The sequence below is a fragment of the Bos indicus genome, chromosome 16 (genome assembly GCF_029378745.1).
Source record: "Bos indicus isolate NIAB-ARS_2022 breed Sahiwal x Tharparkar chromosome 16, NIAB-ARS_B.indTharparkar_mat_pri_1.0, whole genome shotgun sequence".
In the NCBI taxonomy this organism is placed as follows: Eukaryota; Metazoa; Chordata; class Mammalia; order Artiodactyla; family Bovidae; genus Bos; species Bos indicus.
Genome location: NC_091775.1, coordinates 81,183,726 through 81,210,150, shown reverse-complemented (window position 1 = coordinate 81,210,150; position 26,425 = coordinate 81,183,726). Strand labels below are relative to the sequence as shown.

General features: G+C 64.9%; 3 protein-coding genes and 1 long non-coding RNA gene across 6 annotated transcripts; 2 read left to right on the top strand and 2 right to left on the bottom strand.

The window, feature by feature from the left end:
* The first annotated feature begins 2,038 nt into the window (after window positions 1–2,038).
* GPR37L1 (G protein-coupled receptor 37 like 1) lies at window positions 2,039–6,363 on the top strand. The gene is made up of 2 exons (XM_070768803.1): window positions 2,039–3,061; window positions 5,104–6,363. Exons 1-2 carry the CDS (start codon window positions 2,039–2,041, stop codon window positions 5,908–5,910), a joined length of 1,830 nt encoding a protein of 609 aa, XP_070624904.1. The 3' UTR covers window positions 5,911–6,363.
* A 3,624-nt stretch (window positions 6,364–9,987) lies between these two features.
* ARL8A (ARF like GTPase 8A) lies at window positions 9,988–16,534 on the bottom strand. Of its 2 annotated transcripts, none has more exons than XM_070768806.1 (7): window positions 16,266–16,534; window positions 12,326–12,406; window positions 12,066–12,139; window positions 10,958–11,051; window positions 10,754–10,821; window positions 10,466–10,536; window positions 9,988–10,179 (listed from the first exon to the last, which is right to left on the bottom strand). In XM_070768806.1, the coding sequence occupies exons 1-7, from the start codon at window positions 16,386–16,388 to the stop codon at window positions 10,130–10,132; spliced, it is 561 nt and encodes a 186-aa protein (XP_070624907.1). In that variant the 5' UTR covers window positions 16,389–16,534; the 3' UTR covers window positions 9,988–10,129. The 2 variants fall into 2 exon arrangements, with proteins under 2 accessions (XP_070624907.1, XP_070624908.1); XM_070768807.1 differs by lacking the exon at window positions 16,266–16,534 and adding an exon at window positions 15,729–15,962.
* Window positions 16,535–16,670: 136 nt separating this feature from the next.
* Window positions 16,671–21,367, top strand: LOC139176492 (uncharacterized). Its single transcript, XR_011560994.1, has 4 exons — window positions 16,671–16,834; window positions 16,948–19,374; window positions 19,501–20,886; window positions 20,978–21,367. It is a non-coding gene; the product is annotated as an uncharacterized lncRNA (long non-coding RNA).
* PTPN7 (protein tyrosine phosphatase non-receptor type 7) lies at window positions 17,666–25,250 on the bottom strand. 2 transcript variants are annotated; one of them, XM_070768804.1, is made up of 9 exons: window positions 25,031–25,250; window positions 24,448–24,631; window positions 24,113–24,197; window positions 22,970–23,046; window positions 21,687–21,824; window positions 21,363–21,473; window positions 20,680–20,928; window positions 19,580–19,693; window positions 17,666–18,907 (listed from the first exon to the last, which is right to left on the bottom strand). In XM_070768804.1, exons 1-9 carry the CDS (start codon window positions 25,087–25,089, stop codon window positions 18,755–18,757), a joined length of 1,170 nt encoding a protein of 389 aa, XP_070624905.1. In that variant the 5' UTR covers window positions 25,090–25,250; the 3' UTR covers window positions 17,666–18,754. The 2 variants fall into 2 exon arrangements, with proteins under 2 accessions (XP_070624905.1, XP_070624906.1); XM_070768805.1 differs by having other exon boundaries at window positions 20,680–20,837.
* Between the last annotated feature and the right edge of the window lie 1,175 nt (window positions 25,251–26,425).

Here is a 26,425-nt window from a genome sequence, read left to right as displayed (position 1 = left end):
CCCAGGGTGCCACTGACCTTCACCAGGAGCAAAGTGAAGGGAAGAGATTCCTCGCTGGCACAGCACCTTCTCCTTTGCCCATGTCCCTCCTCACGATTGATACTCATGGTCTCTGGGGCTCAGGTTTTTCAGTGGCTGCCTCCTTCCTTGAGTGTGGATCTCAGTGGGCAGAGGTCATGCCTGTGAGGTTCACTGCTTCCGGAGCGCCTGTGGCAACCTCTGGCGCAGGGTAGACGCTCAGCCAGCCTTTGGACCATGAGGGTGAGTGATGGAGGGCTTGTCTCTGAGTCGGGAGCGGGTCCTGAGCTTCTGACTTTTGGGAGCACACCTCACCGTGGTCCAAGAGCCCAGAGCCTGCAGGGCTGGCAGAGAAGGGTCCAGAAGACTCGCTGCCCGGCTCCGGTGCCAGCTGTTGGGGCTGGGAGTGGAGAGGGCTTGTCTCGAATTTGCCCCCCGCCCGCCTCCCGCATCTCTGTCCTTCAGTTCCCAAACCTGTGACGTGAAGACAGTAACGGCACCTGCCTCCAGAGGCCACGGTGAGTCGGAAGTGCATCTTCATCTAGCGCTTCTCAGGTGCCACACGCTGTTCTAGCGATGGACAAAGACAAGCCCATTTAGTCTGTTACTGATTCCTCACTGCAGACGAGGCACAGAGAGTTTCAGTGCTTGACTGGAGTCACACAGCTTGTAAGCGGCAGAGGAGTCAGATCTGGATGGTCTGCTTCCATTCACTGGCCAGTGCCCGCCCACGGACTTGCTCCAGAAAATGCCAGATTCTAGCCATCTCGGGCGGCTTCACAGCTGCCGCAAGGTCCCAGCCCCACTCCACCCCGACTCGCCCCAGGACCGTTCCTGCGGCCAGCCCTGGGGAATTCCCCGGGACGAGGACGGGGAATTTCTGGGACAAAGGAGAGAGATTCCTAGCGGCTGGGAAATGGTCGCCTTCCATGTGGCCTGCCCTGGTGGGGGAGCCGCTCCAGCGTGGTCCCGGAGAGGGGTCTTTGTTGGGGAGGCAGACCCACGAGGGACCCAGGAGGGTGGGGCGGAACAACAGGTGCCTGGCCTCAGCTTTGGGATTGCCCTGGAACCCACACGGTCTCCTGAGACCGCCTCCCCCAGCAGCTGGTCTCCTGAGACCGCCTCCCCCAGCAGCTGCCGGGGGTCTGTGGGCCGGGCTCTGGCAGGTGGGCTGGGCTAGGGCCAAGGGCCAGGCAGCTGTGAACATCCATCTCTGAGCACCTGGCTCCACCTAGTGGCCTCTGACGTCCCCACGGCCCCAGAGAGCCAGGGCCGTGGCCGGCAGGGGGCTGCCTTTCTACACTTCAGTCGCTCAGTCGTGTCCAGTTCTTTGAGAACCCATGGACTACAGCACGCCAGGCCTCCCTGTCCATCACCAACTCCTGGAGTTTACTCAAACTCACGTCCATTGAGTCGGTGATGCCATCCAACCATCTCATCCTCTGTCATCCCCTTCTGCTCCCGCCTTCAATCTTCCCCAGCATCAGGGTCTTTTCAAATGAGTCAGCTCTTTGCATCAGGTGGCCAAAGTGCTGGAGTTTCAGCTTCATCGTCAGTCCTTCCAATGAACACCCAGGACTGATCTCCTTCATGATGGACTGGTTGGATCTCCTTGCAGTCCAAGGGACTCTCGAGAGTCTTCTCCAGCACCATAGTTGCGTTTCCCAGGTCGGGTATTGTGGCCCGCCCCCTCCGAGGTGCAGCCGACGCGCACACGCAGAGCAGGGGGAGCAGAGGGTGCCGCCTCCTCTCCTCGGTCACCGACCACCTGGCCTGTGTGTGCCTGGCCCTGGCACTTGACCTCTCTGGCCACGGTTCCCATGGTTTCCACGTCTGAGAAAGAAGACTGTGGGTGTAGAGGCTCTTCAGGACCCCTTTCCTGCTGGACTCCTGTATGCTGCGTGACCGAGGGGCTGAGTTTCAGCTCTGGAGTTGGACACACCTGCAGTTTGGATCCCGGCTGTGTGGCCTTGGGCAAGTTACTTTGCCTCACTGAGCTGCGGTAGCAATGTAAACATGTATGAGGCTTCTATCCGGCAGCCTGGCCCAGGGAGTGCTCACGAAGCCTAAGGCTAACAGCAGCAGCGATTGCCCTGTCCCCACAACCCCGTGTGCACGGCCGGGACTGAGGGTGGGCGGCCCCCGAGGGCCCCGCAGGTCTGAGTGCTGCCGCCCATGGGGCCTGGGGAGGCGTGTCCTGCGGGCGGCACAGAGCACCCTGTGTCCAGCAGAGGGCCCTGCCCTGTCCTGCCTGGCTGCTGCGGGTGGAGGGACGGGGGGTGACCACTGGAGCCGGCTGGCGATGCCAGACGCCCGGTGGGGGCGGGCCCAGCAGCCAGCTGCCCATCGAGCTGGGCCCGCACTTGGCCTGGCCTCGCTTCTGTGTGCGGGCAGCTGTGCCACTCGTCCGGCCATGCGGTGGCTGTGGCCGCTGGGCGTCTCCCTTGCCGTGGCGCTGGCAGCCGGGCCCGAGAGGGCCCCTCGGGGGGTCTGGCTGCAACAGGGTGGGCACCAGCCTGTGGCCCAGGAGCAGCCGGACCGGTCCAGGCGAGGAGCTGAGCGGGAGGACGCCAAGGGATTGCAGCAGTACGTGCCCGAGGGGTGGGCTGAGTACCCCCGGCCCATCCGCCCTGCCGCCCCGCAGCCCACCCAGCCTTGGGTGGCCGCCAGCCCCTCCCCGGACCGGGCCAGAGCGACTGGGGGCAGCGGGCAGGAGCCCCAGGGCAACGTGACGGGGCCGCCCGGCCAGCGCCCGCAGGTGCAGAACCCCCTGTACCCAGTGACCGAGCGCTCCTATGGGGCCTACGCCGTCCTGCTGCTGGCCCTGCTGCTGTTTGCCGTGGGCATCGTGGGCAGCCTGGCGGTCATGTGCATTGTGTGGCACAGCTACTACCTGAAGAGCGCCTGGAACTCCGTCCTAGCCAGCCTGGCGCTCTGGGACTTCCTGGTCCTCTTCTTCTGCCTCCCCGTCGTCACCTTCCATGAGATCACCAAGCAGAGGCTGCTGGGCGCCGTGTCCTGCCGGGCGGTGCCCTTTGTGGAGGTGAGTGTGTGGCCGGGGAGAGCCCACGGCGGGGGCAGGGGCTGCCAGCATGGGCGGGAAGAGTGCGCGAGGCCCCCCAAGCCTGTCTCGCTTCTCCCCAGGTTGGTCAGGGAGGTGCACGCAGCACGGCTCCAGCAGCTCTCAGGCCCCCCGCCCCCCAGCCCGGCTCCCGCCCCCAGCACCTCAAGGCGGCCCCCTTCTCTCCACACTGAGAGCTCCCTCCCCTGCCTTAACCTCTCTGTCTTCCCACCCAAGAACTGGCTCTGCCCTGTGCCCTCTCTCCACACTGAGAGCTCCCTCCCCTGCCTTAACCCCTCTGTCTTCCCACCCAAGAAATGGCTCTGCCCTGTGCCCCCTCTCTGCCCCTCAATTTCGTGCCACCTCAATCGGTGCAAGAAGGGAGATTCCAATTCCCTGCAGGGCCCCACCCCCCTAACCAGTCAGGCCTGTACCCACCCCCGGAGTGCAAATACGGAAGGCGAGGCCCTCACCGAGACCCTTGTCCCTGCCGTCACCCTTGCTGCTGGCTCCGTCCTCTGAAAGTGGAGCCCTGGTTCTGGGGGCTGCAGCTGAGGCTGGGGCATATTGGGGTGTCCCTGGGAAGGTCAGACCTCCTTTCCTGTTTCCCTATCTCCCAATCAGGGGGTAGACCAGATGGCCCTTTATCTCTGGGCCCTTCCTCACTGGGTGCTGATGGATGTGTAGACCAGGAGGAGAAAGTGCAATCAAAACCACGCCAAAATACCCCGAAATAAGTGCATTTGTGTGGGACACAGCGAGGCCACCGTGTCTGTACAGCCAGCAGCCTTCCGAGTGTTGTTTACGTGGGGCTCAGGGGGAGTAATGAGGGCTAGAGTGGCCGTGCCCCGCAGAGCCGCGCTCCTCCCGGGCGGAGTGCGTGGGCGGCCGGCCCGAGCGGGGAAGGAATCAGGATGAGCCTCTGAATGCTGCCGTCTTCCCGGTTCTCGCCGCGTCCCGTGAACTAGTGATGAGTTCTCATCCCGACGGACTCGCCGAGGCTCAGCAGGCAGCACAGCCTTTTTCTGCCCTCCCCAGCACCCAAGTGCTCAGACCTGAAGGAAGCCCCCCGGCTGGGCGCAGCTTTGCATCTCAGTTACCTGGAGCTTGGAGCCCCGCTGAGCCATGGGGGTCAGACGCGGGGCCTTGGAGGCGGGCAGACCAGCTGAGTGACCAGTGTGGGGCACTTCACCTGCCCTAGCTCGGCCCCCTCATGGGTGATGGGTGATCTGCGTCACCGTGGCCGAGTGAACGCTCGAGTGACAGGTGTGACAGCTACAGTGTGCTTGGAGTTAAAACGATTCAAGTGGTGGTTTTTACCAGGAAGGTCTCAGGGGAGGGAGAGGGCGGCTCCCTGTGAGGCCTGTCTGCAGAGTCGTGGCTGAGGGGAGCCGGACCCCGCCCGACTGGGGTCCCGCACACCTGCCCCCTCCACAGCCTGGAGGACAGGTGGCCGTGAGCCCTCCCTGCAGGCTGGGTGTCGGTGAGAGGTGAGGGACAGATGCGCTTCTGGGCCCTTTCGTAGGGGGCCCAGGAGGCCCTGGGCGGCGGAGTGAGCTGCAGGGTCCCGGGGGCTGTTCTGGGATGAAAGGAGAGGCTGTGTTGTTTTCCTCCAGCCCTGCCCGGGGCCTGCCTGCAGAGGGGCGGGGCCCCCACAGCACGCCCCAGCAGGGAGGGGAGGTCCAAGCAGGGAGCCCCCCCTCCCTGGCACTCACCTCCTCTCTGCTCACAGGGCAGTCGTCCTGTGTGCTGGGTGAACAGGCTGAGCCTGGGTGGGCCAGTCTGGAGGGGCTGCTTCCCCGGGTGGCCCGACCCTGGGCCTCTCCGGCAGGGCAAGGCAGGACAGAGAGTCTGCATCTGCACCCCTCAAGGCTACCCACGCCCACCTCCACGCGCCCGGGGGACACGGGCATCCACAGCCCGGCAGGCCCAGGACCCCTGCATCCCTGCCTTCATCCTCGGGGACGATTCCTGAAGTCCCAGGAGCGTGGTGCTGACCCCTCTCCCCACCCCGCGCCCTGCAGGTCTCTTCCCTGGGCGTCACCACCTTCAGCCTCTGTGCCCTGGGCATCGATCGCTTCCACGTGGCCACCAGCACCCTGCCCAAGGCCAGGCCCATAGAGCCGTGCCCGTCCATCCTGGCCAAGCTGGCGGTCATCTGGGTGGGCTCCATGACGCTGGCCGCGCCCGAGCTCCTGCTGTGGCAGCTGGTGCGGGAGCCCAGCCCTGCTGCGGGCACCGTGGACACGTGCATCATGAAGCCCTCGGCCCACCTGCCTGAGTCGCTCTACTCACTGGTCCTGACCTACCAGAACGCCCGCATGTGGTGGTCCTTCGGCTGCTACTTCTGCCTGCCCGTGCTCTTCACGGTCACCTGCCAGCTGGTGACGTGGAGGGTGCGGGGCACGCCGGGCAGGAAGCCGGAGAGCCGGCCAGGCCCGCAGGAGCCGCGGGGGGCCCGGCCCAGCAGCACCGTGGCAGGCCTGGCTGCTGTGCACGCCCTCTGCGCCCTCCCCGAGAACGTGTGCAATGTCGTGGCCGCCTACCTGTCGGCCGCGCTCACGCGCCAGACCCTGGAGCTGCTGGGTCTGGTCACGCAGTTCTCCACCTTCTTCAAGGCGGCCCTGACGCCGCTGCTGCTCCTGTGCGTGAGCCGCCCGCTGGGCCGCGCCTTCCTGGACTGCTGCTGCTGCTGCTGCGGCGAGGGCTGCGGCGGGCGGGCGGCCCCCGCCGGCCCCCGTGCCAAGCTGCACACGGAGCTGTCCGCCTCCGGCTACTTCCACAAGCCCCGTGAGGCGCCCCCGCTCCTGGCCCTGGGCACGCCCTGCTGAGGCCCAGCCGGCCCTCGGTGGGGGAGCTCTGCCCAGAGGTGGGCTCGGCTCCCCGGGCTGGGGTCCAGGCCTGCCGGAGCCCCTCCCTGCTGCGCTGGGGCCTGCCCACCCATGCGCTCGCCAGGGTGGTGGTCCTGCAGGCCCTTAGAGCTGCCCTGAAACTCTCCAGAACCTCACCTGGCCCCGCCCTCGCCCCCCCTCCGCAATCTGGAGCCTGACCGAACCGCCAGTGTGTCTCTCTCCGCACCGAGCCCCCAGGACCGGGCTCCTCCCTGGGCACGGCCGGCCCCGCGCTGCACGCCTCCTTTGGGCACCGTCCCCCCCAGGAGGACTTGTCTCTTTGTCCGCCTCCTCCTCCGATGTACCCCCAATTGACCTGTCCCTCCCGCCCCCCGCTCAGGTGCTCCCCCGTAGAAGGCCCCTCTTGGAAAGCAATAAACTAGGTAGACAAGCCCTGTGCCCACTGGCCTTTCTTACGCCACATCCTGGCAGCGCCCAGGTGCACCTGGGCTTTGCCCCCTGGCCACTGCCGGCCCCTCCCAGCCTGTGGCTGGCGTCCTGTCCAGCCTGGGGCCCAGGACTGAGGGCAGAGTGAATGGAAGGGCTTGGGGGCTGGGGCCCTGTGCCCTCGGTCGGGCCTGAACCCAGCCATCCCCGTAAGAAGGCTGGAAACTTGTCTCCCACGGAGGGCCCTCTCACTGCTCCCTGCGCACAAAGCCCCCATTCGAGGGTCTGCCTCTGAGAACGGCTCTTGTCTGGCTTCTTAGAATGGACTGTTCAGCCCACAGACAACCCAGCCGCCTGCCCTCCGCCTGCCCCCACCCCACACCCTCGCCGTAGCCAGAGCTCCGACGCACCCCCCAAGTGTTCTTTCCTCTTGCTTCTTTCCTCTCACCGCAACGGGGGGCCTTCCAGAGGCCCCCGAGCCTCGTCTGGGCCCAGAGAGTTTGGCACAAGGTCAGCCAGGGGGGCGCCTTGGCTGAGGCCCCAGGAGCCTGCCCTCCCGTCTGACGTGCAGCTCTGGGTCCCCTGGAGGAGAGTCCCCACTGCCAGCGAGTCCCCGCTGCCAGCTGTGCCCCGATCACCCGCGGGCCCAGGAGGGTCTCCAGGGCGGGGGCAGGGTGGTAGAGTGCCCGAGGCTCCCTTCTCTGCTGGTTACCCCACCCACAGCCCTTGGCCTCAGCCTCCTTCCCCCGCGCCCCGGGATCTTAGCGGCCTTGTTCTCTCTCCCTGGCACCACCCCCAGGACGGGCGACACCAAGGGAGAGGGAGGCCGTTGCTAGGTGATGGCGCTGCTGGGCGCACGCATACTCTCTGTACTGAGAGAGGCAGGCGGCCGCCACAGTGACTGAAGCCCCCAGCTTCGTCTGCAGTAGCTTAGGATGGAGGAGGAGCAGGCTGGGGGTGGGCCAAGGGCAGGCCGGGTGCCCTCCGCCACTTCCTCTCTGCCCCCCCAGTCCCAGATGCACCAGCAGCTTCCTATGGGATATGGGGGGGCGGTGAAATGGGGACGAGCAGGGCGGGGGGGGCTCCACCACATCCTGTCTGGGGGCTCTGCCAAGGGGCACCCTTGCCTCTCCCAGCTCAGAGCTGCTCGAGGAGACGGCGGCCCGGAGGCCCAGCTCGCCCCGCTGCCCCGGGCAGCCAACGTGAGTGGCTTGCAGGATTAAGTCAGCCAGCAGGCCAGCGGACCTTGGGAAGGAGCCACGGTCCCTTGGGCCTGGCCAGCCGGGGGAACAAAGCTGCATTTGTTGCTTAGGGGTCCTGGGCCTGGAGTGGGGGTGCTGGTTGGCAGTGGCGAGCAGTGGACTTGAGCTGGGTCTTTAGGGGATACCAGCCAGCTGGGAGGGGCCGACCCACTGAGCCCCCCCCCCTCCCCCACACTTGCAGTCAGAATTGCCTCCCTTGGGCAGACTGGACACAGTTCCTGGACCCCAGTGAAGCGGGACAAACCCCCACAGAGGTCTGGAGCCACTGGAGGCCTGAGACAGGACTCCTAGAGCTCCAGGCAGGAGGCCCAGTGTCCAGCACCTCCCCTCCTGTCCTCCCCTGGGGGTGCAGTTCTGCAGGGCGGCAGAGGGCCCCACCCCCACCGCGGTGCAAGAATCTGCAGTCTGTCCTATAGGCGCCTGCTGTGTGCGCTGGGCAGGAGGGTGCCTCCTGGCTGGTGAGCAGCTCAGCCTGTCTCAGCTCAAGTCCTGCCCTTCTCGGAGGACACAGGAGGCCAGAAAGGCAGGTCACTGGACCCCCGCACCCTGTTCTCCAGACCGTGGGTGCTGGTCCTGCCCCAGCGCCCCAGGCCACGGCATCGCCAGTCACCGAGGAGCCAGGAGGCCCATCCTAGCCCTGGACCCCCTTGCCTATTCCTGAGGAGCTGGTCAGCGCGCGCGCACGCTCAGTTGTGTCTGACTCTGCACCCGCTTGGATTGCAGCCCGCCAGGTTCCTCTGTCCGTGGAATTTTCCAGGCAAGAATGGGTGGCCATTTCCTCCTCCAGGGGATCTTCCCGACCCAGGAAGATCTAGTCTCCTGCATTGCGGGCGGATTCTTTACCACTGAGCCACCTGGGAAGGCACCCCAAAGTCATCTGGCTCCATTTGCCAAATTCCATCAAACTCCGCGGCAGTGGGGAGCCCCTCTCCAGGCAGGCCACTCCTCCCTGCCGTTCTGATGACCGGAAGGAGCCTCCAGGGGAAAGCACGGAGGACGTACCGAGCTCAGAGCCACCAGGGGAGGCCCCCCTCCCAGGACCCTGGAAGCTGCTTTCTCCCAGCAGAGGATGGATGAAGCCTGCATGTAGGGCCGTCCCATTTCTGGGCGGAGGGGAGCCCAGTGGGGCGGGGCTTACGGTAAAACTGGGTCAAGATGGCCCCGGATTTGGGAAGGATTTTCGAGAAGCCGGGCGCGAGGCTCTGAGGTGCTTTGGAGGTACGGTGGTGGTGGGGTCTTGGTGGAAGGAGGGAGGGCGCAGCCTCTCCTGGGAAACCAGCAGCCCCGACACCAGCGGCGGAGCGGGTCGGCTGCGGGCTCCGCACGCCCCGCGCTGCCCGCCCCAGGGCCCTTCACTGGCTCCGCCCGCTCGGGCTGCAGGCGGAGCCCTGAACGCACTGCGCGCGGCATTCCGCGCGGAGGCGCGGCCGGGCAGGTGGTGACACCGGCGTTCTCGGGGCCGCTGGCAGCTCAGAGCCGGGGACCAGAGGAGGCGGCGGCAGGCAGGAGCCGGGCCGCACGCGGGGGCCGCTCTGTAAAGAGCCATTGTGTGTCCGGGCCAGCGCGTGCCTCCCGCTGGCTGGGTGCACCCGGGTGGAGAACTGGAGTCCTGAGCCTGCTGGGCCAGCGGGGGCAAAGAACCCACATCGTGCAACCCCCCAACACAAAATTGTCGTTTATTCTTGTTAGGAGGCAAAAAAATGTACAGTTACAAGAATCATCTTCCAAACAGAGGTTAAATGTGAGCAGAAAAGTGTAAAAAAGGAAGAGGAACATCACTTTACAAATCATTAAATTAAATAAACCAACAGAAAACAAAAATCCAAAGAACCAACCCCCCATGCTGAGTTCTCTCCTTGTGCAACTCTGCAAAATGAGAACAGAAAGTGAGGTGGCCCGTGGAGGAAGGGGCCTGAGGAGGGGCAGGAGCTGGAGAGCGGGCGGCAGGGGCACCTGGGAGGCGGCCCCTGCCCTCCGCCCGGCTGGGGCCGAGAGGGGAGTCCCTGAAGGCTCCCGTCTGCCTGTGACACCCAAACACTGCGGGGACAGACGAGGCTCGGGACGGCCGGCCCTGCCAGGCTGGTGCCCTTCCGGGCGGACCGGCCCCAGCCGACCCCGCGGCTCCCTCCTGCTTTCTCCACCGCCCCCTCCCTGATCCTGGCTGGGCCCTGCAGCATCAAATGGTTGATTTTAGTCTTTGCTTAAATTAAAAAATTAAAATATATATACATATATATACTGTACACACAGGACAATAACAGAGTGTGGGAAAGGGGAGCGGAGAGGGGCGGGACGGAAAACGGAGCGGGGAGGGGGAGGTTAGGGGGCGGGCGGGAGCCATTTATTTTACAGTCAAATCAGGAGTTCAAACCTCAGCAGAACGGGACTCTGGGGCCCCCGAGGACCCTCCCCGCACGGAGTAGGGAGGGTGGGCTTGGGGGGCCGCAGGGGGAGGGGGAGCTCGGCTTCAGGCTGGGAGGCGGCCCCAGGTCCGAGGCGCGGCCGCGGTCTCAGCTCCTCCGCGACTTTGAGTGCTGGATAAGCCACTGTAGAGTGATGTCTGGGGGACAAGGGAGCAGGTTACAGGGCTTCGGGGCTGCTTCTCCTGGGGAGAGCGCACACCGGGGGCGAGGGGGCTGCAGCTGGGGTCACCCCACGGGCGGCACAAGCCCGGTTCCCGATGTCAGACCTGCTCCGAGCCGCGCAGGAGACAGAGACGGAGTCCCGGGGGGCTCGCCCAAGACCGCACACCAGTGGACGCAGGGCGGGGGCTTCTTGCCTCCGGTCCCACCCGGGTAGCCCGGGGCCTCCCCTCCCGCCCCGCCCCGCGGACCCCCCACACCCACCGATGTTGTCCTTCTCTTTGCAGGAGATGGAATAGCAGCAGATCTCTCGGTCCTGGATGGCAGACAGGTTCCTGCGGGGACCACACAGTGTCCTGAAGCTGCCGCCGCGGGGACTGGGGGCTTGGGGCAGGCAGGGGACTTGGGACTGGGGAGGCGGGGGGAGGGGCGAGGAGGCGCGCGAGGGGCGGGCCCGCGGGCGCCACCGCGCGGCGGGTGCCGGGAGCGCGCGAGCCCCGGGAGCGCGCGAGCCCCTTGCTCCGTGCCGGGGCAGGGGCGGGGCCCACTCACATTTTCTCGATCAGCTCCTTCTCATCCAGCGCTCCGGGGAGGTCTCGCTTGTTCCCCAGGACGAGCACCTGCCGCGAAGAGAGGACAGGGCTCAGACCAGGGTTGCCGCGGCCCGGCCGCCCTGGAGGGGTTGGGCCCAGGGGCCCCCACACCGCCCCACCCGCGCAAAGCCGGGCCCGCCCGCCCACTCCACGCGGGGCTGACCGGGATGCCCTGCAGCTGGGGCTTGTCCAGTAGGTTGTGGAGCTCATTCTTGGAGGCCTCAATCTTCTCTTGGTCAGCGGCATCCACCATGTACCTGGGGGACGGCAGGTGGGGATGCAGTTGACCCCACAGGCCGGGGTGGGGGTGGGAGCTGCCACCTGGGAGGGCTCAGGAAGGGGCTCCGATGGGACAACCTGCAGGGACCGCGGGGGGGGGGGGGGGGGGGGCGCCCTGCCCGCGTCCCGCCCCCGACAGACCCCGGAGAGGCTGCTGCTCGCTCGGCAACACGGGGTCCTGTGAGATGAGACCCGAGTCCTTCCAAGAGTGAACCTTGGAGGTTCTCACGGGAGGACTAGACAAGGGGGGAGAAAACTGCAAAGGAGGCTCCAACAGACTTTATGCTCAACATGCTTTTAAAGAAATCAGATTGGGGAGTTCCCTGGTGGTCCCGGTGGTTAGGACTGGGAGCTTCCACTGCAGGGGGTACCGGTTCCATCCCTGGTCCAGGAAGTAAGATCCCGCATACCACGTGGCCAAAAAACTTAAAAAATAATAATAACAATAATAAAAAATCAGGTTACAGGGTGTAAGATAGGCCACACGATGTACTTTACAACATAGGGCACAGAGCCAATATTTTGGCGTAACTGTAAATGGAGTATTACCTTTAAAATTGTATAAAATTTAAAAATCAACAACAATGAAAGCTAAACGACCTTTTGTTTGGGCACATATATATGTTGTGGTTGTTGCTATTTTTTAAAAGCAAGGGAGGGAATTCCCTGGCACTCTAGTGGTTAGGGCTCCACTGCCAAGGGCCGGGGTTAGGAACGGAAATCCTGCAAGATGTGTGGTGCGCCAAAAATGAAAAAGAAAATAAAGGAAAAAAGAAAAAAAAAAGAGAGAATGAACCACTAAATCACATAAAATTCAGGACACAGGTGAGTCTGAGTCGGGGGAGGTACACGCGGAGGCTTCCGCACGAGGCGGCGCTGATCCGGCTCTCAGGCTGGACTGTGGGCGTCCAGAGGGTCGGTCCGAGCAAAGGCGAAGTCAAAGCGGCAACAGGGGCTCACGCCGCCGGCCAGGACCCGTCCCGCGCACTCACACGATGGCGCTCACTCCACGGCAGTAGCGCTCCCACATGCTGCGGAAGCGGGGCTGTCCCCCGATGTCCCAGAGCTGGAGAGAGGGTGCAGCGTCAGCGGCGGGCTCCCCCCCGCCCTCCCGGGGCTCCTCGGCCTCCGGTTCCCCGGCCCCCACGCCCCCCCAGCTCCCGTCTGTCCTGGGATCCTCGGCCTTAGGCCGCCCGGGTTATTTTCTGTTCACTAAGAGAGTCCCCTGGCTGCTCCCCAGGCCCGCGCGCACCTTGATGGTCACGTTCCCCTTGGTGATCTTGCGCATGTTGAAGCCCACAGTGGGGATCATGTCCTCGTTGAACTGTCCTGACTGGAAGGGAGAGTCAGAATTGGGAAAGGGGCCCAAATGGCAGGTGCCAATGGGTGGTCCCCTGCGGCCACGGCCAGGCAGTGGGGAGCCTCTCCTGCCTCCACCCCACCCCAGCAGCCCCTCCAGGCAACCAGGGGGTCCCCAGCAGGTCCCACATCCCCACCCCCCACCCCCGCCTTCAGGCAAAACGGGGCCCTGACCAAGCCCAGCGTCCACCTTGCAGTCCGGCTCTCCTGTGACAAAGAGGGCTCAGGAAGTGGCTCAGCCTGCACGGAGATAGTTCGTCCTGAGGTCCACTCCCCCGCCCCCACCCCTCCCCATTTATCCTCTGGTGGAGCAGGTGGGGTAAACAGTCAAGATTCACACTTGCACAAGGTAGCGAGCGTTCGTGTCAAATCCGGGTGGTGCGTCAGCCACACCCCACATGCACAGCAGCCATTTCTGGGCTTCTTTGTACTGTACCCATGGTAGGATGGGTGGTCCTCCGGGGGACCTTGCCAGACCGAGAGCTCCTTGGGGACTAACTCAATTTCCCATAACCCAGTTTCAGATTCTGACAATTCTCACTTCTCCCCTCTAAACTGTCTTCATGATCTCTAGATTGTTCTAAACTAGCCACATGCCTCTAAGCCAGACTACAAGGCCGGACCGAACTCCGCCCAAGGCCGTCTCCACGTTCAGGGGTAGGACGCCTCTGCTCCCCCTCGGACACAGGCTGAAGGCGATGTGGTGTCCTTAACCTTGAACCTGAGGGGACAGCCTTGCTCCTCTGTGATGCCACCTTCTGTGGCAGGTGGCAGGAGTCACTTGCCTCTGGCCACACCGAGCGGCCAGGGACCCTGGTCACTGGCCACAGTGGGGACATGGTGGCTTCTTGCTCAGAGCCTGCGAACGGGAACCAAGTCCCCGGGGCCCCAGCTGAGTGAGACAGACAGATTCCCGTTCATCTTCAGGAGTCATCAAGGCCCTCGGACACGAGCAGGGGCCACCCAAGACACGTGCTAGGGATGAGGCAATCGAGGGGCTTCAGAGACCCTGAGAGAGCACAGCGTGCCCGCGCACACTGGCGAAAGGGTCTCTGGTTTCTGTCAGATATCAGAAGGGTCCAAGAGCCTCTAAAACGGAGAAAACTCGAGGAAAAGGGAACGCCTTGAGGAGGCAGCTTCGCTCTTGGCTGAGGAGGGAGAAGCATGTGTGGTTAACCTCTGCAAACCCCAGCAGGGTGGGGGGGGGGCGCACCCCCACCCGGAGCGGCTAGGAACACGGAGACTGGGGAAGGGAAGCCCACTTCTCATTTACCACTCTTAATGGAGGAGCTTGGACAAGACCTTTGACCTCTCTGGGCCTTGACGTTTCGTTCTGTGAAATGGGGCAGAGGGGTTTGGTTTCCTTGAAAGCGGCCAAGAGGGCTCACAAAGAGCTTGGAAATGGTTTCCATACGTGAGGAACCATCATTGCTCCCTGGCGACCAGAACACCCACAGGCTCTCGTAGAAATAAAAAGCCCAGCCTGGCAGAGGAGGGTGCCAGGAGGACCCTCAGGGAGGTAGGCTCCCTGCCCCGGGATTTCAGGTCAGCAGTGAATCAGAGCTAAGCTGGAACCAGTCGCAACTTCATTTCCCGGCTAAGGCCTCAGATCTCACAAGCTCCTCCTTCAAGGTCAGCAGGAACCCTAAAGTTGTCTAGTGGAGCGCCCCCTCAGACTTGAATCCCCTCTAGCTCATCCTTCCTGGGTTAGCTACAGCACTCCAAAGTTCTTTGAGTCAAAAATCCATCTTCCCAAGTTTACCCCTGGGCACCCCAAGATCAGTTCTTCCATTGGACAGTCATTCACACTTTAAAGTATTTGAAAATATTTGTCCTCTAGTTTCCCCTGGGCAAAACACCTCCTACTTGCAGGCAGCACAGCCTTTTCAGAGCTTGGGAAGCTGAGGTTCGGGTTCTCAGGAGCACCGGAAGTCTCTCAGGAGCACCGCAAGTCTCTCAGGAGCACCACAAGTCTCTCAATGACGCTGCCCAGCTCACATTAGCCGGCTGAGCAGCTGACACATAAACTCAATTTCTATCTACAGTCAGACTCATGGAGTGAGCAGAAAAAACAAACGGGGAAAAGCTGAGACAAAGAAAGGCCAAATGAAGAGGCCGCCAGCGGGATTCAGAAGGTCAGTGCTGGGCACAAGGGCAAAGCCCAGAGTCGGACTCTTTGTTTCTTTCTGAAAGATACTCCACTGAGATTATACCCGGGTACAGCCCCAGAGGACCTGAGAATTCTGGACTAGCCCAGACGTGGGCGATCCCACTGCGGCCCACAAGGATGGGTGTTCCTGGGAAGCCTCTTTCCAGGGAAATCGAGGTTGCACTTTGGGGCTGTGCGAGCTGAGGTGGCACACTTCATGTCGTGAAGATGAAGGTGTGGCCAGGGGCGGGCGGCAGCCTCCCTGTGCACCTCAGACACTCCTGACCCTGGTGGTGGAATCTGTGACTCTGGGATTCCGTCCTGCTCTCTGGACACGACCAGGACACAGAAGCACCACCTGGGTGCCTGAGGATCTCCACCAGGAACACGGCTTTGTAGCCGCTCCAGGAGGAGTGCGTCCCCGGGACCAGAGGTGACGCCCAGGCTGAGCCACAAGAGCAGCGGAACCGGCCCCTCCCGGCCCCACCACGGTCATCTCTCAGCCAGGCACCTGGCCCCTGCTCCTGGAGCCCAAGCCCAAGTCAACGCCAGTTCTAGCCAGGGGTCTCCCTCGGAGGGCCAGACCTGGACAGACAGGAGCCCAGACACCATCCTGCCAACAAACCCAGCCTGGGCCCTACGAGCTCGTCCTGCTGGGTGGGCGGCCAGGAGCCCCTGGGCAGAGGACATCACAAACACGTTTAGGAAGGGGAGCCAGTGCCCAAACGCCCTCGTGGGGAATCTAACCCCAGCCTCCCTCCACCCTTCTCTTCGGGGCTGCGCAGAACCGGCAGGGGAGGTACCCAGGCCGGCGGTCATACTTCTCTGCTGACCCATCTCATGAACGCCCGGTCCACGGTTCTCAGAAAACCCAGGCAGGGGACAAGCCGAGCCCTGCCCAAGCCTCCCTCAGCCCCACGGGACCCAGCGCAGCCGGCTCACAAACGCACAAACGCCCGCCAGGCCGCGGCCTCCACTGCAGTTCAGCTTGTCTTCCCCTTTTCTGAGACACATTTTAACTCCTTCCCCACCACCGCCCTGACTCTGAAAGGCTCACACTCCCCCACCCGGGTCCCGGAGCCACTCTCCCCTCTGTCCCCAGAGTGGACCTGCCCCCCCAGCTCCACCCCATCCTCTGGGTCCCCACCTCCTCTGCAACTTCCGGGCCAGGCGGGGCCTCCGAGCTCCTCGGGGTGCCGTCCATCCCCCCCGGACCTCCAGCTGGGCAGAGGTTCCCGTAGAGGAGGCTGGAGCCCTGGGCCCGGGCGGATTCCACTCCCCCCCACCATCAATAGCGCTGGGGTTTCCCCTTCCGGCCAGGCGGGGTTAACCCCCCGGGGTGGGGCTTGGGCCGCCGGGCCCCCTTGCCCAAGCCGCAGGGCATCGCATCCCGCGACCCTCCCCGCAGCAGGCCCTGCACTTTCGCCCCGTCATGCGCCCGGCTGAGGTGCGGAAGGCGGGCCGTCTCCGCGGGCGGCGGTCCCTCGGGCCTCGTGACACCCTAGGAGCCACCAGTCCCGTCCTGGGCCGCGTCCCCTGTCCCCCGCCCCCCCGCGCCCTCGGTGCCATCCCGGCCCGGGCGTGCGCCGCCGGGGCCCCGGAGCCATGGTAGGCCCCGGGCCTCCACACCGGGCGGGGACCCTCTCAGCCCGGCGCGACGGGGGCTCGGGGCCGGCGGCCGTACCGCGATCACGTTGACGAAGGTGGTCTTGCCGGAGTACTGCAGCCCGACCAGCGTGAGCTCCATCTCCTCCTTCCAGAACAGGGCCTTGAACCAGTCCAGCAGCTTGTTGAACAAAGCGATCATGGTCGCTGCGCCGGCCGCGCCTGGTGCCGGCCCCCCGCCGCCCCTGGTGCCCTCGCGCTGCGGCCGGAGCGGCCCTCCCCGGTGCGGCCCGGCTCCGGGCTCGGTGCGGGCGGAGGCTCGGCAGGAGCGCGCGGCGGCCGACGACTCGCTGCCGGGATCGGCGCGCCGATGGGTGTGGCCTCGGCGCGTCCTCCCCCCGCCCGGCCGCCGTCCTCCTCGCCGCCGTCCTCCGGCTCCGCCCGCGCGGCCGGCGGCCCTGCTCGCCCCCGAGCGAGCGCGCTCCTCCGCGCCAGGCCGGCGGGCCGAGCCGCGGAGCTTTGGGCGGGGCTCGCCGGGCCCGCAGGCGCGAGGGGGGTCTGGGGAAAGGAGCTCCGGTTGCTTTTCCCCTTCGCGAGCTGCCGCGTCCAGACGGGCACCCGTCTAGTCTTCCAGGCAGTGGGTCGGAGGTGGGCGAGGGCGCCGTCCAGCGGGAGCATTTCCAGGGTGGACGAGGGTGGTCCGCGGCCTCCCGGGACGCGGGGGTTGGGGGGGGAGGTCTTTGAGATCTTTTGTTCCCTAGGTCCTGGCCTCTGAGCATCTCCGGGTACCGAGCCCCGATCTCTCAGAGGGTACCCGCGGAGAGGAACAGCCGCCCGTGAGCGCTTTGTCAACCACGACGTACCAGAACCCCGTGCTTATAAGCCTCTGGCCCAGAGAGGCTTTTACTAGGAGAAGATCCTGCCAGGCGGTTTCCCGTGAGGCACGTTTGTGGCAAATGGAAACGTTGGCCTGTGCTGGGTAAAAGCCATAGTTGGGCTCCGGAGAGCCACCGGTGGGGGTGGCGGCCTGCTGGGGTGCTGCTGTCCCCGGGGCCCCCAGCTGCCACCCGCCTTGGCTGCATCTGAGCGTTTGACCTCCAGGTGTGTTCATGTGCGTCTGTGCTTTTAATCAAAGGTGCATAAACTTTCAAATAGCAACCATACCTGCCAAACCCACCCAAGATGACCCCATAATCAGTTGCCAGAATGGTGGGATCGCAGGGTCTCGGCCTACGGAACGTGCCGAGCAGTTACATGGCCTTTCTAGTCCCTGCTCTTATTAAGTTCCTCTCTAGCTCCCAAGAAACACCTCTGTCTCCCCCGCCCCCACCCCCCCCCCAGAAGCCCACACCAGGGTCGCTGTTCCCCGTGTCCCTGGAAGGGCTGTGAAAGTGCACGTTCCGGGGTAAAGAGCGGCCGCCTGTCCCTGCTCTGTGGATTCTTACCCTAACTGCTGTGAAGGGGCCCCGGAGGCCTGAGGACAAGAAGAAGCCTTTATTTCCCCACCTGTTATTCTCCACGGCCTGTCCTCGTGTCTGGACAGGGTTGGGGCAGCAGCACCCAGGAAGGGGGACCCGCCGCCACGTGGTAGCTTTCCTCCTGGGGGGTCTGAGCTCCATGGGCAGCGGGAGTGCCTCTTGAAGGCAGGAAAGCTTCAGGAGGAGTGAGTTCACTCCCAGGTGGTGGTCAGCCCTGAGACTAGACCTGGGGGGCCCTGGGACTCGTGCTGACAAGAGACGTGGAGGGCAGTTCACTCTCCAGGGTAAACTGTGGCGGACCCTGTTCAGCCTGAGCCCCTGGCCCACATAGGTGCTTTAATCCAGGATGCTGGTGGCAACAGGCGTGCGGTCCAGGCGTGCTCTGCAGGGAGAAGGGCGTGGCGGGGCTATTATCTGGAGTCAGGCAGTGCTCTCAGCTCCTCGCTCAGTTCTTGTGTTCTTCCTGGGCACTCGTGTCCCTTCTGAGGCTGGCAGGCAGGCTGAGGACGCAGGGTCTCCCTCGGGAGTGGCTGGGGTGGGTGGCTGGTAGGTACAGAGGCAGGGGCAGCAGTCTGGACCCCGGGAGGTGTTCCCACACTTTCCTTCTTCTAGAGGCTTTAACTGTTTCGTCTGGTCATTTCTGTAGCCTGTTCACCAGACCCCAGTGTGGGCACGGGGCTGGTCTGGGTTTTGCTCTCTTGGGGGTGTCTGGCCTTTGATGTGGGGTGAGGAGGCAGAGTCCCTGGCAGGATGCTGAGGACATAGCCAAGGCAGCAACTCCGGCCATCGGCCTGTTCTCGGGCTGGACCGAGAACATACCCGGGGTGGGTATGATCTTGGGGTCACTTTCTTGCCAGCCCCAGGAAGGGGGTGCAGCTGGAGCAGCTTCTGGGAACCCTCAGGTTGCTCTGCTCTGGTGGCAGCAACACCAGGTCCATGTCCGAGGAGGAGACCGAGGCTCTCACATGGGGGTCGCCCCGGTGTCCACTGGGGGCAGGGGGCAGTGGCCAGTGCTCAAGAGCCAGTGTCTGGCCTCATCCTCACTGGCCAGCTTCCGGGACCCCAGACAGGCCCCTGGGGATTCCCCAGGTCACAAGGCCCCCTTTCCCCAGGCCCAGGGAAGCAGCCCCGGGCAGGGAGGGCTCCAGGTCAGGGGCTGGGCTCCTCTGGCAGCTGGGCTGCGAACAAGGCCAGGGTGTGGTGCAGGAACTGGTACTGCTCTGCCGTCTGGATCATGCCTCCCCTGCGGGCAGAGATGCACAGTCTTGAGCTGAGGCGGGTGGGGACAGCCTGACCCTCCCGAAGGCCTGTGGCGCCTCCTCCCAGGGGCGTCCTCTCTGTGGCAGACTGGGACTCCCCCCACTGGCCCTGCCTTCCCCACCCGGGAGGAGGGCCCCATGTGGCAGAGGTCTTAGAAGTAGTGATTCCCCAGATCTCGTGTTCCCAGTGCTTTCCCATTGGTGAACTCATTCCTCATAGCAGCTCTCTGGGGAGGGGGCCACTGTCTCTCTGGGTAAAGAAGTGGGGGCCCAGGAGACACAGAGACGCGCGGGGGGTGGACCCTGTCTCTTGTCTCTACACCAGTGAACTTTTGCAGCTGCCTGTGGCTGTCTTGTTTCCAGAACCAACCGTCGCTGTCTCCCCACTTTCCCCCCTGAGAAGGGTATTTGGAAAAATGGAGACAAGAAACACGAAAGACCGGAAGCTCAGGTGAACCCTGTTTAGTAGAGTGTCCTATTTAGCTGTAGCACCCCCAGCTAAACTCCGGATGGAGATTCTGGCCTGGGTGTAAGGTGCTAAGCTCTTGAAGCCCAATGGGCCCGTTTTCTCCCACAGGAAATGCCCAGAGCCTAAGGGCCTCCAGGAGGCATAGGGCCGCCCACCGTGTCCTCACCCCGCTTAGCCAAGCACCCACCTGTCCAGCCGCAGCTGGCACACGATGCCCAGGATGTCCACCTCCCCTCGGGCCTTCAGCTGTTGGCAGCCGATGCGGGTGGCGATGAAGCAGCCAGTCCGGCCGATCCCTGCGCTGGGTACAGGGGTCCAGGGCAGGGCAGTCAAAGGGGGCAGGCGGGCGAGGAGGGTATCGGCCACGCCTCTGGACGCGCCAATGCCCTCTGATGGCGCCGCTCGCCCGTTGCCTGCCCGTCCTGCCCCGAGTCCTCTCCCCCTGCTCCGCCCTGCCCTCCTCCCTTCTTCAGGAAGTCTCCCCTCCTGCGTGAACCCCTGACCCCCAGCATCCGCCGGCTGCACCTGTGGAGGGTCCACAACCCCCTGCCTGTGCTTGCGGCCGTGTGAGCTCCTGAGGATGGGCCTCCCGAACGCTCTGCCTGTCTTTGTCCCTGCCTCACCCCTCCGTCCGCCGGCCTCTTAGCCCGAGGCCCCGGGGCTCTTCGGCGGCACACCCGGGTCTCTGGGCCTGTCCCGTGTAGCCCCTCATCCACACACCCGCTCTTACCCTCCAGACTCTCAAGCCCGCCCGCGTGTCCCGGGCCCGTGCCCTGACTGTGCCCAGCCTCCGTCAGGCCTCGGGAGCTGCAGCCCCACCCACTGGGGTGCTCCCTGCTCCTCCTTCACCTTCCAAGTCTTAGTTTGGCCTAGAGGTCTTTCCTCCTGGAAGACCGTTTCTGGCCAAAGTCTGGTGGGGGCGGCTTGGTTCTGTGCCCCCAACACCCCCATCACACTTCATCACGATGCATTCTGTTCGTTTTGTCTGCAAACCGTAAAACTGGGCAGTAACCAAACGGTCTTGTTCACACTGTCTCCTTAGCATCGAACTCTGCGCCTGGCAATAACAGGCGTTGAGTGAACATTTGGGGAATGCATAAATGCGCCCTGGCGGCAGGGAGCAGGTTTGTGTCCTCCCGCGGAGCGGGAGCTGCCTCTCTGGACTGTGCCTGGGTGCCCGGCCCACACGTCCGTGTTCTGCACTTGCTGGATGAGCTGGAGATCTCGGTGTGAGTAAGGCCCGGGCCAGCCCCCGCTCCCCTAGGAGCCCCTCTGAGGGGCCCATACCTGCAGTGAACCACGATGGGCCCAGAGCGGGCCCCAGTCTCTGGGCCGTCCTCCACCTCGGCCACCAGGCGCAGCAGGGGCCCCGCCGACTCCGGGGTCTGGTGGTCGGGCCAGGCCGAGAAGAGAATGTGCTTCAGGGCCCGGCGCTGCTCCTGGTGCTGGGCGGGGGCAGGGCGTGAGGAAGGGGCAGCAGAGACCCGCGTTCAGGTCCCGGCCCTGCCTCCCTCCAGCACAGGCCTGCTCCTGGTGCTGGGGTGGGGCAGGGCGTGAGGAAGGGGCAGCAGAGACCCACGTTCAGGTCCCAGCCCTGCCTCCCACCAGCACAGGCCTGCGGACGTGTCCCTTAGCCTCATGCACAGGGCTGTGATGCTCGGAGGCCAGAGAGCTGCTTTGGAGAGCGGAAGGCGCCTCCAGTGATGGGGGCTTAGGCTTCACGTGTTGTTAAGCCTCTCATCGAACTGCCGGGCGCCCTCCAGCAGTGCCTCCAGGGCCCGCCCTGCTTCCCACAGGGATGGTGGCGCCTGCCCTGCCGGCCTGGAGGGGCCCCAGGGCGGCGCCCACGTCCCTCTTCCGGGCCCAAGCAGCTCTGCGGGCGTGGGTTCAGGCAGGTCTCCCTGAGCAAACCCGAGGTCCCCAGGGGACCTCCAGAGAGGGGTGGCCCAGCCCCCTGCAGCCCCGGGTACCTGGATGGTGAGCGTCCGCACGGTGTACTCCGGGCGCTCCCGCACGTCCTGGACGCGGATGCGGAAGGGCCCGTAGGTCTCCTCCTCTGTGGGCCAGTAGTGGACACACTTCTGGGCGGGGGGAGCTGGGAGTCAGGGGCTGGGGTCTATCGGCTGGATCAGGGCCCCCCCCAAGGCATCCCCCTGCCCCCCGGCGGGCTTGACACCTGCTTGACACCTGCCTCCCCTCGCCCTGGCTTCTGGCTAGGGTGGCCTCCGTGCCCTGTGACTCAGGGACTGACAGGTGTCCTCAGCCCCCGGGGGCCCAGCCTGGAGCTGCCCCACCTCCTTGCCCTCTCGGAGCTGTGTGAGCATGACGATGAGGGGCGCCTCTTCCTGCCACACCATCTCCCAGAAGTCCGACACAGTGTTGGGCATGGGGCCCTGGGTGGCAATGTAGGCCTTGTCCTGCCCGTCGTAGCCCTGTAGGCAGGGAGGCAGGCGGTGAGCGCGGGTCCGTGGCGGCCCGGACACAAGCGTCAGGGACGCACGCACCGGGAGCCCCGAGCTGGTGGCGACGGCCAGCAGACCGTGCGTCGTGCCCACCCAGCCACCGCGGTGCGGGTCAGACTCGACAGCGTGTCGCGTTCAGTCTTTCTGGGCCTCTGTGAATGGTCCCTTCCTTCCTCTGCCTTCTACTAGCCCCAAAGGCGGGGAAAACCATTGCCCTTTGACATGCTACTTTGTGGAGTTAGCAGCGAGGCGTAGCACACCCCTGCCAGCCCTTTTTCTCCCCCTCAGAATCCTCCTGCTCCTCAGGGGATGGGGGATCCAGACCATTCACTGGCCCGTGCTTCACCCCCCAGGCCCTCGGTTCAGTTCAGTTCAGTTCATGTCTGACTCTTTGCAACCCCATGGACCACAGCACGCCAGGCCTTCCTGTCCATTCCCAACCCCTGGAGCTTACTCAAACTCACGTCCACCGAGTCAGTCACGCCATACAATCACCTCACTCTCTGTCATCCCCTGCTCCTCCCACCTTCAATCTTTCCCAGCATCAGGGTCTTTTCAAAAGAGTCAGTTCTTCCGCATCAGGTGGCTGATGCGGGCTCTTCACCTCCGCTCCCGGCCACTGTCCCACCCACTCAGAGCCACTAGAGGGCTCACGTCTGCGCCTGCCGCCTCCCACCCCGCAGGCTGGAGGCTGGGCGCTGGGCACTGGGCACTGGAGACAAGTCTAGGCTCGGAGTCCACCTGGCCTCCCGGCCTCCGGTTCCTTAATTCCTTGACTTAAGCTGCCTCCAAGAAGGAGGGGCCGCCTGGAGCAGCGCAGGCAGAGGGAGGGAACCGGCCAAACGCCTCACTGGGCTGCAGGCCTGGGAGTCTTGGGCTGGGGTGGCCAGCGCCGCTCTCCATGGAGAGGCTGGCAGGTGTGGGGGACCAGGGGGACAGGAGACTGGGGTCTTCCTTCCAGCGCCTGACGTCTGCTGTGTGCATCCTGGCATCCCGGCCTGTTCCAGGAGCTCATGGGGTTGGAGCCAGGGCACCAGGTGCCCCGCTGCGCTGGGAGGTGTCCTGGGGCAGGAGTGTCTCTGGACACAGCGCCCCCTTCCCTGCCAGCAACTCACCCGAATGTAGTTGGCATTGATGTAATCCCCATCCTCCTGGCTCTGTGCCCGACCCAGACAGACTCGGCTCTGGGGGTCTAGAAGTGAAAACCAGCAGAGGTCAAAGGGCAACCAGCAAAGCAGCCGCATGCAGGGCCGGCAAGAGGACAGCCCTGTGCCTGTCAAGGTGCCCGTGAAGAGCAGGGGGCCGCAGGGCGTTTCTGAGCAGCAGAGGCCGAGGCCAGGGCAGTGCCGGGAGGTGGCAGGACGGACAGGCAGGAGGGGGCAGCTACTGAGCATTTGAGCCTGAAGGTCAGAGAGGGGTGGAGAGGGGTCACGGCAACAAAAACGGAGAGAGATGTTCGAGGAAGAGCTTCTCCTGAATGACCCTACTGGAACTCAGGCTCCATCCCACTCCCGCCTGACCCCTTGAGTCAGCCTCTAAGGGGGCCTTTCTCCAGCTCCAGTCCAGGCCCAATGAAGACCCTGGCTCCCAGGGGCCAGCTGGTCTGGGCAGAGGGCACCTCAGGGCCCAGAGCAGGCTGCCCCTGCCCCTTCCTTGGGCACTAACGGGCTGGCAGAGGGCTGCGGCCTCCAGACTGGGGGCTGCTGGGGGCAGCTGGTCAGATAAGGCTGCTCTGCGCGGAGCGGGGAGGAGAGCCTTCCGGGCCTCATGGTCAGCGGGCCCCATGCGTGCCTCCGAATACAGGAGGTGCTGACCCGGGTCTGTCAGCCCCCTGAACCCTGCCTGCCGCCTCCTCCGCCTCCTCCTCCGTCTGAGATCCGCAGCATCTCTCAGGAGCCGTCCGAACGGGGCTCGTCCCCTGCAGACGGTGCGGGCCGTTTCCCAGGCGGGAGGAACAGGAGGAAGGGAGTTGGTGCGCCTGACTGTGTGACCTCAGGCAAGCTGCACGACTTCTCTGTAACTCGGTTTCCTCATTTGGAAAACGGGTCAGAACAGCACCCACCGACTACCCGGGGCCACGCTGAGCAGCGCGGGCCTAGTCTCAGGCTGGCGTGGTTTCTGCCCCCCTTCCCTGGCCAGGGCCAGGCGGGGGCACCCCTCTGTCAAAAGAAGAGGCCCCACGCAGGGCAGCCCTGTCCTGGATGAGGCCATGTCTTGCCCTCTGAACGCCTCCACCCCAGCCCCACCGCAGTCCTTACTGGGCAAGATGGTCTTATATCGGTCCTTGGAGGCATGGCCAGGAATATCCAGGTCTTCGGGGCTGACGAAGTTTGAGGGGATCCTCTGGCGGGGGCGGGGGAGGAGGTGCGTGAGCAGTGGCTCCCTTCCTGGCCTCCCTTCCCCCACTTCTCTGGTGGAGGGGGCCCGTTCCCTCCTGGCATCGGGAGGCAGGTCTGAATGGGGTGCAGGGAGAGGGTGGAGCCTTCTCCTTCCTAGAGCCCCTGGGGTTCTGTCTCCCAAGGGCCCACGGGGACAGGCCTGCCAGCTGCTCCTGATCCAGAAGGGCAGTGACTCGGGGGGCCCTTGTTCTCACCAGGAATTCCTCTTCCAGCTGTGTGGGACTGGGTGGCCGGTGCTGCAGGGCCTGCCGGCTGAGGGGCCGCCCGGCGGTGCGCAGGAAGTGCAGCGTGACCTCCTGGGGCGTGCGCACGGAGCAGATGGGCTCCACAGCCCCCAGGGACCGCACGTCCAGCATCAGGGCCACATTGGAGCCACGCCTACAGCAGAGACAGCGCGGTCGGCCTCAACAGTCACGGCTGTGCCGGCACCGCTGACGGCAGGCTCCTTGTCTCCTCCAGACCCCGAGGCCCAGGCCCCTGGCACCCCTGCCCCTCATTGGCCAGCGAGGAGGCTCCAAACCCAGCTGCTGCCTCCAGCTGCCCCCATTTCCCATTCTTGGCTGGGCCCCTAAAGCTCAGACCCACACCCAGGCCCGGAGGCTCCGGGCCCCTCGAGGGGTGCTCAAGCCAGCCTGGGACTTGGGGCGCAGGCGCAAAGCTGACACAGATATGCAAATGAGCAGTCTGGTTTCCTTTGCTTGGGGAGGCATGGGGGTCCCACTGGAGGGACAGCGGAGGGCAGGCGGGCCCGGCTGGGCCCTCCCGAGAGGGTCTCACCTCTCCTGCAGCCGCACGTGCTTCTTGGCTGGGGCCTGGTCTGGCGGAGGCTGGGTCATGGCTGCCCCTGAAGGCAACTATGAAGGCGATGGGGAGGCCGGAGCGTTGCTCTGGAGCGGCCCCCGGGCCTGGACCATGCTGGGGGCGGCGCCCCCGGGAGCTCACACGGCCATGTGGCTTGGCCTCTAGGCTGTTGGGCAGCCTTCTGCCCTTGGGCACCTCGGGTCTTCTCGCTGTCTTCCGTTGTTCCCCAGGAAGTGGCAGTGTCACTCTGGGGGAAGGCCAGGATCTCTGCAGGGGCGTAGGGTGGCGGCCGCCTGGGGTTAGCGTGAGGGCGAGATAAAGGGTCACCACGGAGCCGAGATAGGACGGGATCCGGAGGAATCTGGAGGGGCAGGGGCCAGGGGGCAGCAGCCGAGGGGGCGGGCGGCGTGCAGCCGTTCTGGGTGGAGGGTGGGCTCACACCCCTGGGTCTTCAGGGGCCTCCTCTGGACAAGAAGGTGGACCTCCGGTGTGCTTGAGGCAGCCGGCCCTTCCACCCAGGGTCGTCCCAGCCTCTGGGGTCTCCGGCCCGGGATGGGGGCTGGGGGTGCTGCCTTCCTCCCGCCCATCCCCCGCCCGCCGCAGTAACCGTCACAGGAAGTGGCCTCACGGAGCCCGCGAGCGCAGGGCCTGGGGAGGCGACAGCTGGGGGCACAAGCTGGGCGCCTCGCCGAGGGCACGGCCCGCCTCCAGGCCAGGGCCTGGCCCGGAGCTTGGCTGGGGTGTTGGGGTCGCCGTGCCCGCAGGGTTTGAGTGGGCAGGGGCGGACACAGCAGGGTGCCTGTCTGCCCTCCCCGCCTGCCGTGCCCTGCCCGCCCTCGGGGCCGTCAGCAGTGTCTGCGCCCCTGCCCACCTAGCGTGTGACCCCCCGGGCGCCCTCCTGCTTGCCCTCCTGGGGCCGCCCTCCCGGCCCTTTGTGTCCAACGACCTGGGGCCTCCGGGCTCCTCCCCGCCCCTCAGGTACTTACGAGGCGGCCGTGTCCCCAGGCTCCTCTTGCCAGCTGTCTGTCTGTCTGTCTGTCTGTCTCTGAGGGCTGGGGAGGCCTCAGGAAGCCCGCTTCCTCCCTCCGCCCCTCCTAGCTGCCACCCACGCGCACCCAGCTGCCTGTTGCCACCAGCAGGGCCAGCGGCCTCCCGCCTCTGACCCCGCGGCCCGGCCTGTCCACACCTTGGCCACAGCCTGGCCCTGACCACTGCCTCCCTTGCAGGGCTTCTCCTCCGGGCCCTGGTCGCCTCTTGCCTCTGCCTGCTTGCTGGGCACGGCGGGGCCGACCCCCACCCCAGACTGCCCCCCGGAAGCCCTTGCCCCTTCAAGCTGCGGGAATCCCACCAGGAACAGGGAGAAGTAGGCAC